Source organism: Podarcis bocagei, assembly GCF_964188305.1.
Source record: "Podarcis bocagei genome assembly, chromosome: 4".
NCBI classification, from domain to species: domain Eukaryota; kingdom Metazoa; phylum Chordata; class Lepidosauria; order Squamata; family Lacertidae; genus Podarcis; species Podarcis bocagei.
In genome coordinates this window covers 36,618,481-36,631,772 of record NC_138128.1, presented here as the reverse complement: position 1 = coordinate 36,631,772, position 13,292 = coordinate 36,618,481, and the positions used below count along the sequence as shown (strand labels likewise).

Below are 13,292 nucleotides of genomic sequence, written 5' to 3'. Positions count from 1 at the left end.
TCTGACAGATAACATAAACATTGGGTCTAATGCACTAAGTTATGAATATTAAGAAGTGCCCACAGGATCAAACCCAAGACCTATCTGTTCCAGCACTGAGATTCCTACAATGAATCATAGAATCATAGAATCATAGAGTTGGAAGAGACCACAAGGGCCATCGAGTCCAACCCCCTAAAAGGTTGGCCGAAAAGAAGGCTCTGGGAAGCCCACAGCAGGCTGTGAGGTGAACAGTACTTGTACAGTGTTGCTCCTGAACAATTGATGTCCCTGGAGAATATAGCCATCAATATCCAATGATAGCATTCTCAACTGTGAGTTTGTTTTAAGCCCATCTGTGTTGGTGATCATTGCCACATCTGGTGTCAGAGAATGCCAAAGTTTAACCGTGTGTGTGTGTGTGAGAGAGAGAGAGAGAGAGAGAGAGAGAGAGAGAGAGAGAGAGAACTTCATTTTGTGTGTCATGAATCAAAGTTAACAGTTAACTGAAGCTAACTAGGATAATTTAAAATTTGTTCGGGGCTCAATCCCCCCTAACCCATTAGATCAGAGGTAGGCAATATTTTTGGTTCCCACCTTGTGGGCCAACTCTGAGCCAGCTGCAGTTGGGGCTCAGGCTTTTAAAATAAGATTAAATCTCAGTCTATTATAGTGTGGCGGCTGGAGTGCCAGACTAGGATTTGTGATACCCAGCTTCAGATCCTCACTCAGCCACAAAGAACACTGAGTGACCATGGCCTCAACCATTCAGCTGTGGCTGCCTCACATATACGGAAGAACCATGTATGATACCGTGACTTCTTTGGAAGGAAGGTAGGATAATAATACACTAAATAAACACATATTGGTAGTATCTGTAGTACACTTTTTGCAAACTACAGTGAGGGTTTTTTATGAAAAGAAACAATGAAGGAGTATAAATATTATTAAATAAATATGCTCTCTGTCAGAACTAGAAAATAGTTACATTGGACATGTCAGGTGGTGTAATAGTCACTGTGACTGGCTGTTAACCAGAAGGTTATTCCCAGAGCAGGATTCTTGCATTGCAGTGGGTTGGACTAGATGACCCTCGGCGTCCCTTCCAACTCTATGATTCTCTTACTTCTATCGTCCTTCTTTCAGCTGCAAGTCTATAGTAGAATATCATCCAGGTAGACCAACGGCAGTATCCATCTTAATTTTTTTCTCTGTCCCTTTGAGTCTTTTCCATACCCCAAACCAACAGAATAACCAAAGTTATGCAATGAAATTACCCTGTCCAAAGCCATGTGATTTATTTTCCTTTGCATTCTTCCAGATTAGCCTAATCCTTGTTTTGAGTCCAGTTGCCATGTTGCTATGTTGACAGTCATGCTGCGCTTCATGTAAGAATAGCCAGCTGCCTCATTAGTAATTCCTATAATTTCTGACCTATACTTCAATCTTTCATATAGGACTTTTCAGTTTATGGGCTCGTGTATTATATATTGGCAATGTGGTTTTAAAAACAACAACAGCATGGTGGAAAAAAATGAACATTGCACTGGAACAGTCTTATTCCTCAGGTAAAAATATTCCATAGAGCAAAAGTACATTTTCTATTTTGAGCGCTATTCTCATTTCCAAAACTGAGTTTCTGAAATCTTGATAACTGGAATTAAAAGAAAGTGTTTCACCTAAAAAAACTTTGTGCAAATGTCTTAAATGGTGGGGGGAGTGGGAGGTGAATCATGTAACAATCCCTCAGTGTGCCAATAGAAAGTTCTGGAAGTAAAGAGCTGAATCTAACAAATTTATCCTGTTAGTGCAAGGGCTTCTGCTTCCGCGATGGAACTTCCCCCCTCTCTCCTCCCTTCACATACCCCACATCTGTTCAGGGTTTCCCAAAACAGTCTGGAGCAGATTTGGGAAGAGCACAGAGGATGCACAGGAAGAGGAGAGAGAAAAATAGTTTCATTACACAAGGAGAAGCCCTTGTGCTGATGAGAGAACACCTTGGATGTAACCCAAGGTATCTACTTTAAGTAAAGTAGTAACTGGTGCTAAATATGGGTTTCTATTAGAGCTGTCAGCACACATTTTAACTATTCATCTGCCATAAAAACAATTTAGCAAATAAATAACTTAGTATATTGCATGTTTTTATATTGCAAACCGCCCTGTGAACTTTGGATGAAAAGTGTTATATTACCAATATCTCAATGTAGGTGCCTTTTTACATATACTGAAGGAAATGCAAAATAGTTTAACATTTAATAAACAGAAGCTACTACTAAATGCTAGAAGAAATATTATTGTATTTGTCATTCTCCATTACAGTGAAACACTAGAAGCAAAAGAGAGAGCTCGACAATTACATAGTCATGCACTTAACATGCAGTTCATTGATTAACATCCTGCTGCTCATGGTCACTTGATATTTTACTATTCACTTTATTGTTTACGGTTGGCTTTTTCTTAAACTATTGTTCATGTGGTCATTAGGATGTGATTATGGGGGGGGGTTAATGTTTTCATTTGCCATTATGCTTTTTATGTTTGTGTTTTTAATACTGTAAAGTATATTTTTATATTTGTGTATGTGTGTGTATTGTGTGTGTGTGGTATTTCTTTTGTAAATGAAAAGTGGTATTAGAAATATATATGATCCATCAATCAAATCTAGGCCTTCCTTGATTATCTCACTGAACTCCAGTTTTTTCTGTGGAACCATAATGACTGCTAACATTCTGATTTACACATACAGTACTCCTCCTCAATAAGTCTCTTCATTTCCTTTTGAAAGATTCCTCCGTGTGAGCTTTTTACCAATTGCCTAATATAGATAGGCATGTGAGAAAGAAAAAAGGAAGAAGGCACCATCAACAACTGATATTTGCCTAAGCAGTAATAAACAATAGAGACAATGCACACACCAAAGGTTAAAAGTAGCAGCAAGAAGTTGAAAACAAATCTGAACACAATACTTACAGTTGCAGACAGGTGGGGTCCATTCAGCTGGGCATGCAAGATGGCGTCATTGATTGAATTCCGGATACCCAAAAGTGCCGCTTCTAGATCATGCGATCCAGCCATTTCGTTAGTGAGATACTCCAGGGTATAGATATATTCCCTCCACTGAGAGTCCAGTTCAGATATGCTGGCAAAACAGCCCCTCATGACATTGAGACAATATCCTTCACAGGGTCTGATCAGAGTCAGACCTTGGCAATGTGGGCAATACTGCATCTTCACTAGGGCTCTGCTGCATTCCTTTGTCAACGTGGCGTGTTCGGTAGCATTCAGTACTTCAATGCCTATACCCAGGGCCTGATTGAATGTCCTGCTTGCCCAAAGAGACTTTTCCAACTTTGTAACTGCTTCTTTAGAACAGAGTCCAAATGGATTTATATCTTGCCGCGTTAGCCGCAGGCACTCTGTATACTCCTCGGACAGACTCGCCATGCCTGGGTTGATTAGGCGGCTGTAAACCAAAGGGAAGAGGCTGTCGAAGAACCGGAAAAGGACACTTTCCACTGTGGTCTGAGCACCCAAGAGGTAGAGAGAGATGTCTGTAAAGAGCTCTTTGACAGGCTCTGCTGCTTCCTTTGACATGGATCTGTAGACAGTCTCAAACAGAGAAGTCGTATGGTTCTCAGCAAAGCGAAGCAAGGACTCAAAGGCCGCTGCAGGAAGAAGAAAAAAGAAACCTTAAAAGGGGGAAAAGAAACATTGGCTATTCCTTCTCCCAGATCAAAAACATGGATTATAAAATTATGCACTTATTACTCAAGTGGTTTCACATTATTGCACTCAAAGGTAGAGATCCCAATGATTTCAACTGGTTTTTCAAGATGGTTCAATGCACCCTACTCATGTGTCATTCATGTGCAAGGGATAAGCATGTGGATCAGGGGAGTGCTTTTAGCCCTTCCCCAACACCATGTCTTCTTTCATGTGGTTGTGTGCAAAAGAAAGCCCAGTGTATGAGCTCCAAACTCATCAGTAAGGTCTAGGACACACACACACAGCTCAGGCCGTGAGCCTTCCTAACACACAACCAGGCACAACATGTGGTTATTGTAAGAAGTTGACATGTTGGAGAAAGGCTGAAAGCGCAGCCACCATGCCACATGCTTCTAAAACAAATAACAGAAGATCAGGCAGTGAAATCTATGAATGGCTAGAAAGGCTCCCTTGCAAGTGGAATACTGGGAGCATACCTTTAAGCCAGCACGATTCAAGACACTTACCACAATGGTAGAGTGCATGCTTCTCATGCAAACAGTCCCAGCTTCAATCCCTGTCATCTCCAGGTCAGTCTGGGAAAGACTCCTAGGAAACCCTGATGTGCTGCTGCCAGTCAGTGTAGACAATATCAAACTAGTTGGACCCATGGTCTGACTTGAAATAAGGCAGTTTTCTATGTTCCTGATCATGTTCTTTCCCTAGACATTTTCAGAACCGTCAATGGCAGGCTATTCCAAGAATAAAATGTCACACATCTGACAGAGATTCACATTGCCTGGGGGGAAATATCTATATAGACCCAAAAGTAACTTCTGAAATAGTCCTCAGTCACATGTCTATGTGGGTTCTGGAGCAGTTAATTGATCAAGTGGGAAAATGGCTGCTTTCTCCATCACTTTGGGCATTGTTTTTTCAACTCTACTGCCGTCCATGCAAACATCTCTAATACAGAAAACAATAGATATCTAAGTGATTCCAATGAAGTCACCTTGCAACATGCACCACATATTTACAATTAAAGCCCCTCTACACATAACAGAAGTTAAGAGAAGTTAAGAGAAGGGAAAAGTGGCACAAGGGCAGAGGGAATGGATGAGCAGAAACATGGCTGCTTTGTTTCCTGCTGAATTATGGGATTTAAAGTTATAGGTACCAAGTGTTCAGCTGGAAGTGGCATGCTATACCATTGATGAGAACGACCACAAATAATGAACGTCACAGCATGCCAAGTCTGTCAGCTGAAGCAGACTTAATATTGTTACAAAACTTCAAAGCAGCACTAACCATTGATACTTTCATAACCCTTATGAGACTATAGTAATTTACAACGCTGAATGGTACCAAAATCCAAAGAGTTCTACCAAAAAAACCCCAAGAACCTCCAGAAAAACACAGATTCAGAAAACTCCATTCCCACACAGAGCTTTGGCTCGCCCATTTTCAACTTCAGACAGGCTTTTACAACCAAGCTGTAAAATTCTGAAAATGGGGTTTATAATGGAAAGACTGACACTGTGATAACTGTAATATCGTTAACAACACCGCTCTGCTCCAATAAAACAGTTGGTATTTGCCAAGACATCTCTATTTAATTTTTTTCCAAGTCTAAGTGAAGTCTAAAAACGTTTTATTTGACAGGGGAGGAAAGCAAGCTAATCATTTAAGGCAAATATGTCAATAAAATAAAAATAAAATTCACCAATGTCTGAGCCCTCCATCATATATACCCATCACATTCATCTTCCAGCTGTCATTTTCAAATATACTTAATAGAGACATGGGTTTGTTTGTTTTTTGACAGATACAAAGAAAGCATCACATTCTATGTTACAACTAATTCTGCACCTTCAGACTGTCAACACCAGGCATTATTTCAACCCACAGAACTTAAATAAGGATGATCCTAAATAAAGAATTGGTCAGGAACACCTTGCACGTGGAAGAAATGAGAGGATACCAGGGCAACAAATGGTTTACACATGTACGTAGGTGAATCACTTTATGACTGTATGTGTGAACTGTCACAGAAAGACTTGGAGTGATAGTTACCATGTCTCTGCAGTACCCAGAGTCAGTGAGAGAGAAAGGTATGCCTCTGCTCAAATATTTCTATTTATTTGTTTTCCCCCGATGATCTGTATACCACATAATTACAGTTTCTCTAAGTAGTGTACAGGAAGGCTCACTTCAATGGAGCTAAAAATGAGTGGACTGCATTAAATCAGAAATCAATTTTCTAGCTATTTAGCTAGTTATCTCCTTAACAAAAGAGTGCCAGGACCATTGAAAGGGTTCTCCAACAGCACTTCTGATTCTATGAATTCTCTCTTGTAAAATCTCCCCATCTTACAACTATATTTGTGTGGAAGGTGAAAAAAGAAAAGTTCTCAGTGTGGCAAAGCTCATATGGAGCAGTGATGAGGCAGTGAATTAATTTAATGCAAATGTTGTTTGCATTAAGTTAGAATTAATACAAACAACATTCATAGGCCCGTTATTAATATTTGGGACATATGGGTTGGTCCAATTAAAGGTATTTATTTTCTAAGTAAGGATTATTCTCTGAGGATCTTTGTTGTTATCTGTGGGAACCTCCCATCACATACTTCTTTCTCCTATAAAAAGATTATCATCACCATTATTATTTTATTTATTAAATTTGTATACCACCCTTCATCCAAAGATCACATTATGAGGCAAAAGTGAAAGGAAAATATCAACAAGCAGAAATTTTCAGCCATGTTACATATTGTTTTGTGCCATCAGAGGAAATAGTTTCTATTCTTCTAACTATAAATTGAGGGAACTGAAATGAAATTGCAACATGTTTTGGAGAAGACAAGATTTACTCTTAAGCATGTGTACATACTTCAGAAAGCATCCCCTATTTGTTTGTAATAAGAAAAATGAGAACAGCCACATATTCACCATCTGTAGTCCTAAAGGCATATTGTTTTTTCCATAGTTACAAGGCACCAAGAAATAGTTTCAGACAATCAAATTACTGGAATGATATTTCCATCCCTCTAATTAGGTATAATGGTGCTATGTGCAGATGAATAACTTCTGTCACACACAAAAGAATTCCGCTCTGATTTGTACAAAGGAGGCAACTTGCCATCTTGTTTTGGAGTTTTATTAATGATGCACTTTCAATATACCTCCCAGAAACCTTGATAAGCAATTTATCAAACCAACAATCAACCTTGTTAGAAACAGAGGGTGTCAGCTTTCATTGGTGAATGTAGAAACCTTTACAGCCATTGAAGAACGGCAAAATCACATGTATAAAATGAGTAAACTGTGCACTTCTTTTAATTGGAAGGCCCTAAGATGTGCCCCCTGGACTTTTAATTATTAGACAGACTGTGCCCCATGGCCGACTCCAAATGTACACATTCCAACAACTGATAGTGCCAGCTTCTCTCAGTGCAGCACCTTAGTCATAGCGAGGGATGAGTGAACATGTTGATTTTGGTTTCTCTCAGTTTCTTGTTTTTCCAATCTTAAATTCAGTTCTCAACATCAGCTTGTGGTTTGTCTTTTTTAGCTGGAGAACTGCACTGTGAAATTCAGAGAAGTGTGAATGGTTATGCTTGGTTTGTGAATTGTTATGAAAAGTGCAGATTCAGTAAATTTGCCTTCAAATGTGAACTGAATCAAATTTCTTCTTCAGCCTTAGACAGAAGATTATATGATGTGATGAAACAAGAAGTCTCAGATTAAAATCTCGCTTCTGTCACCAAATGACTAAGCAATGATTGAGATCTTTTGGTCTCAATCCCCCATCTACGCTATTGAGATAATAAGGCTGATGCTGAGATAATGCTTAGATAATGTAAATGATTTTATAAGGATTACTAATATTTCTTTTGAGCGGTCAAAATAAGCTACATAAATTTTATTCTGCATGCGTGTGTGTCTTTCCTACTGCTATTGGCTAAGTTATGTATAAACGACACACTGGACATCAAACAGCTCTTCTGGAAATACACTTTTCCATGAAAGGAATCTTATCTTTACAGCAAATGACTTTCCTCACCACAAGAAAGGTGGACTGCAGCCAAGTAGCTATAACAACATGAAACCCACTTGGTGTTCTTCAAAAACAAAAGGAAACCAAAGGCAAAACCCTGCCCACAGACACATAGTTTAGGTAAGATGAAAGAAAGTTGGAATGGAAGGGAAGAAAATGTGAATTGTCAACTTTTGAGCTATGAAAAGAGAATCAAGAAACAATGAATAACCAAGAGGAATTTTTAGAAGAGAAAATCAATTATTTTATTTATTATTTTTTAAATTTATATCGTGTCCTCCTTCCCAAAGGAGCCCAGGCTGGAAAAGACACAAGCAATAAAAGAATATTAATCTAAAAACCACTGCAGTGCAGATGCAGACTGGGAAGGATCTCAACTTAAAAGGCTGGTTGTAAAAGGAAGGTGTTCAGTAGGTGCCGAAACGACAACAGAGATTGCATGTGTCTGATATTCAGGGGGAGGGAATTCCAAAGGGCAGGGACCACAACATAAAATGCTCAATTCCTACATTGTGTGGAAATGACTTCCTCATAAGATGGTATCTTCAGGAGGCCCCCAATTGCAGAGTGCAATGATCGACTGTGTATATAAGGGGTGAGACATTCTTTTAGGTATCACTGTATCAAGGGGGGGTTTATGCACCCAAACCAGAACTGTGAACTTAGCCCAACAGCTAATTGACTGCCAGTGGACAAATATTAGGCAGGAGATAATGCCATGCATATGAGACACCCAGTGCCTACATGGTCTGCTGTGCTTTGTTTCCAGTTCTTTAGTATCTACCATATTTTTTGTCCCATAGGACGCACCTAGTTTTTTGGAGAGGAAATAAAGGGGGGGGGGAATTCCCTTTATCCCCCCCCCCAAAAGCAGGTCGGGGAAACCGAACCAGATCGAGGAACAGCGGGATGGCGGCGCTGCACCTCCCTGCTGTCCCCCGAGCTTGTGGGGCTGGCCGATGTCTGCCCGGCGCGAGGGGCGCTCTGCTTCAGGGCGCCCTACCCGCCGGGCGGCAGGCTGCTATCCGCAGCGTGGGGATGCAACACATCAGAGATCCACTCACAACAAAATACAACAAAAATTGGGAGGCTTTTGGACCTTGAGTCTAATTTGTTTTCATTTGAATCATTTGGCTGTCTCTTTAACTTAAACCAGCTCAGGGCCACAGTACCTCAATGATCACCTCTCTCCATATGAGCCAACCTGGACCCTGAAATCTAAGGCCCTTTTTCATATGCCCCCTCCATGAAAGGGTGGCAACACGAGAATAGGCCTTTTCTGCAGTGGCTCCCCGTTTGCGGAATGCTCTCCCCAGGGAAGCTCTCCTGACACCATCATTATACAGTGGTACCTCGGGTTAAGTACTTAATTCGTTCTGGAGGTCCGTTCTTAACCTGAAACTGTTCTTAACCTGAAGCACCACTTTAGCTAATGAGGCCTCCTGCTGCTGCCACGCCACCAGAGCATGATTTCTGTTCTTATCCTGAAGCAAATTTCTTAACCTGAGGTACTATTTCTGGGTTAGCGGAGTCTGTAACCTGAAGCGTATCTAACCCGAGGTACCACTGTATATCTGCAGGCACCAGGCAAAACCATCTGTGGCCTTTTAGTAGTGAGTGGGGTGTTTTTAATGTATTCCCCCACCCTGCTTGTTTTTAATTTATCTAGTGGGTTTTTGTTTGGTTGATTGTAAGTTGCTTCAGGTTGCCTTGGGCAAACAAAATGTTTAAATCATAATAATACAGTCATACCTCGGGTTACAGATGCTTCAGGTTGCGTTTTTTTGGGTTACAGACTGCCGAAACCCAGAAGTACCAGAATGGATTACTTCTGGATTTCGGCAGTCGCACATACGCAGAAGCGCTAAATTTGCGCATGCGCAGTAGTGCCAAATCACAACCCGCGTGTGCACAGATGTGCAGCTGTGGGTTGCGAACGTGCATCCCGCACGGATCACATTCACAACCCAAGCGTCCACTGTAGTAGTAGTAGTAGTAGTAGTAGTAATAATAATAATAATAATAATAATAATAATAATAATAATGGGAGAAATTAGCAGAGGTGCACAACTTTTTCCTTTTGGAATGTAATATAAATATAAGCGGCTTTAAAGCCTTAGCCAAGCCTTTGAATTTTTAAAATATACATTCACACTGCTGAATATTTCATGAAAACAGGTCAAAGTCATCCTCCAAGGAGAGAATCCTGTTTAAACATTTTATCATGTGCTCACAGCATGCTTGACATCGCAGCTGATGTTGCGTCTGTGATGCCCAAACACAGCTGATCAAACACAGCTCACCTCTGGAAACTTCATGTCTCAACTGCTGGTCTTTTAAAATGGAGATGAGCCAAGTCATTACAAGATTCCACACTCTCTTTGACTATGCATTGGAGGTAGAGGGAACCTCCATGCTGAGCAGATAATGAGTTTGTACCTTGGGGAGCTCAGCTGACTTCCAACATTAGCAGACAATAAAACTGAAACAATGCCTAATGCATGACGCAGAAAAGATTACCCCCAAATTACATACTTCTCTCCCCCATAGCATGCTTATTCAGATTATTCGGAATACTTTAGCACAAAACATCACATTCTCAAGGGACGGAGTCATTATGATAGAATGGGAAGGGGGAGCCTCTGCGTCAGAGTCCTTGCCTCAGCTAGGATGTAAATGGATTGAAGTGAGATTTATTTTGCCCTAAAAGGGGATAAAACTAGGCGTGTGTTTTGATTTTAGGTTTTCCGTTACCTAACTCCACTTGCTTTACACCTGTGCAAACCAGAACCAGATGCCCAGCGTTTCAGAAACCCAACTTTATAATATCCACAGCCCTGGGAAAGTGTAGTGGAAGATAAGAGAAAGGGCCCCTGGGTCAGGAAGAAAGTGTTATCATAAAGTCTACATATGACTTCCATATGATGTATGCAAAGAAAAGGGAAAACCATGCTTCAGTGGAGAAAGTAGATCTTGGCTCTGTTTGCATCAGGGGTTAGGAGCATGTCACATCCCAGATGCTGCTGGAACATAACTCTGAGCATCCTTGACCGTGGCCCGTGATGGCTAAGTCTGACAGAAGTTGAAGTCCAACAACACCTGGAGGGAAACAGATTCCCCAACCCTGGTCTGCGTGAAAAGAGTAGCTTCATGATACAAAGTCTGTAGGAAGATGTAGCTTTTTAGATGCGGGGTGGGTTTTCCCAAGCATGCTGAGTGAAAAGTATTTTCCAAGAATACAACGGCATATAACATGGGTAATCATGGTAGCCAGGAAACTCAATATCTGCTGAAGGAAAGGGAACTGCAGTGATATGTGCAGCCACATAGAAAAAGAGACCCACAGTTTGATGGGATTAAAATCACATTAGCTGTCTATGTTTTCTCAGACTTAAAAAGGAGAGGGGGTAACAGTGATAAAGAAACCTACACCTGTCTACCTAGGTAGGTGGGCACAGGATTGCAACTTAAAGTACAGTATGCTAAAAGAAGAAGAAAACATTTTGTATTTAAGGAACGTCCTCTGAAGTGAGAAGTGGTGGTTTTAATTAGGCTGCTACCTTTGAATTTCAGAAATACAGGTGTCTTGGATTATGGGAGGGCAGGTGAAGAGACAGAATACTCAATACTTACAGCTCTTACTGTCTCAAAACGGCTAACATTCTCCTTTCCCTTCCTCCTCCACAACAAACACTCTGTGAGGGGAGTGGGGCTGAGAGACTTCAGAGAAGTGTGACTAGCCCAAGGTCACCCAGCAGCTGCATGTGGAGGAGCGGAGATGCGAACCCGGTTCCCCAGATTACAAGTCTACCACTCTTAACCACTACACCACACTGGCTCTCACTTTTAATTAATGCTCTTTGGAGGTCTTTAAGCAGAGGCTTGACAACCATATGTCAGGAGTGCTCTGATGATGTTTCCTGCTTGGCAGGGGGTTGGACTCGATGGCCCTTGTGGTCTCTTCCAACTCTATGATTCTATGAGACTCCTTAAAGGGAGTGAAATGTGGGATATCAAATCCAAACTCTTCTTCTGCCATGAGGGCTTGATCTCAATGTGGTTTCCTGGTTTGTTAATGTACATTTAAGGTAGATCTACCCAGATCAGCTGTAACTGGGAACTCTGGCTAAGTACAAGGTGGATCCTTATGCCCAAGCCAGCAAGCAGTGAGCCAAGAGGATGGAAAAGAGTTCCCAGCTGTGGCGGACCTTGGGGTCTCAAATTTCAGCAATGCCATCTGCAACACCAAAATTCACTGCCCCCTACCTCTTCCATTCTACATCATAGTTGTGGTGCCCCCTACAATGCCCCTGAGACTCCGTGCCCAGTGCAACTGAACAATTCATGCTCCCCTAAATCCGCCTATGTTCCTAGTCCTGATGCCCATTCCTGTTGTTTTAAACAGTGGTTTATGAATCCTCAAACAATTACCTGAACCAGGCCATCAACTTAGAAGTACTCTATGTGTTTAAAAACCAAACCACTTGGAATAGCCTCATAAATGACTGGGTGCCCCACATTTCAGAAAACTCTCAGCAGATGGAAAACTAGCCTGTCATGGAGAAAACACTGAACTTTCGGTGTGCATTTGGGGGAAACCTGAATTTAGTTACTAAATTGAACATATACTGGTGGTTTAAAAAATTATTTGTTCCTGTTCTACTTTTATCTTCCAGTGTTTCTGCAGCTACATATGCTGGCTATGGTAGGTTATATAAACAAATAACTGATTCTGTTTATTATTCTCTATACTGTGTTTCAGCATAATTGTATATTATTTCATATAGTGTAATTGGATAGCAGTGTTTATTCTTGTAAAAGTGAGCAGCTTAGAGTAAAGCAAATTTGTAGGAGCAGAAAAAAGGCTGGAGTCCAGATGTGGCTCAATCTATGGCATGCAAGGTTTCTTCTATTGATGGAAGAGAGAGAGAGAGAGAGAGAGAGAGAGAGAGAGAAAGAAAGAAAGAAAGAAAGAAAGAAAGAAAGAAAGAAAGAAGAAAGGTGATGTTAGTGCAGCGATTGCTAACTGGCTGTGGTTCCACGTGCAGGCCGGGGCTGATGGGAGTTGTAAGAACATCTTTAGGGCACCAAGTTGGCAAAGGCTGTGTTAGTATATAACTTCTGTAACAGGCAGAAACTTCTCTCCTAGAGGGAGTGTGAATGTAGACTGAATTCGAAGGTTCAGGAAATGAAATTTCCATGCATCCAGATGACCCTGCTGTGCATAAAATTCTTAGAGGTAGGACAGTATTTTCAGCTGATTTGGGTTTTGGACATTGATGGAGGAGTGAAAAACAAATGTATTTAAAGATTAAGGAACAGCAGGGCAAATTTTCACCGAAGGGGATTCAGCTGGAACTCACTGGAGCTCAGTTCTAGCACCTCTCATCTGGACGCCATTGCCATTCTACGAGAATGAGGGAGGTGTTCATGGTGAGTTCCGGTAGCTCTTTCTCTAGAAAAATAGCACCCCCCTTCAGAGGGGCCAACCATGCCTGCAAATTGTATCCAATTCTGTGAAAAAAATTAAAAGCTAGAAAAGTAT

At 41.1% G+C, this 13,292-nt stretch overlaps 1 protein-coding gene across 2 annotated transcripts in view; it reads right to left on the bottom strand.

Annotated features, from left to right (window-relative positions):
- LOC308586222 (glypican-5-like) overlaps nt 1–13,292 on the bottom strand; it is a 421,981-nt gene that overhangs the window by 295,528 nt on the left and 113,161 nt on the right. For both annotated transcript variants that reach the window (XM_081192628.1, XM_081192629.1), the window contains exon 3: nt 2,953–3,647. In XM_081192628.1, the coding sequence (XP_081048754.1) occupies nt 2,953–3,647 (695 nt within the window). The remainder of the gene's footprint in view (nt 1–2,952; nt 3,648–13,292) is intronic.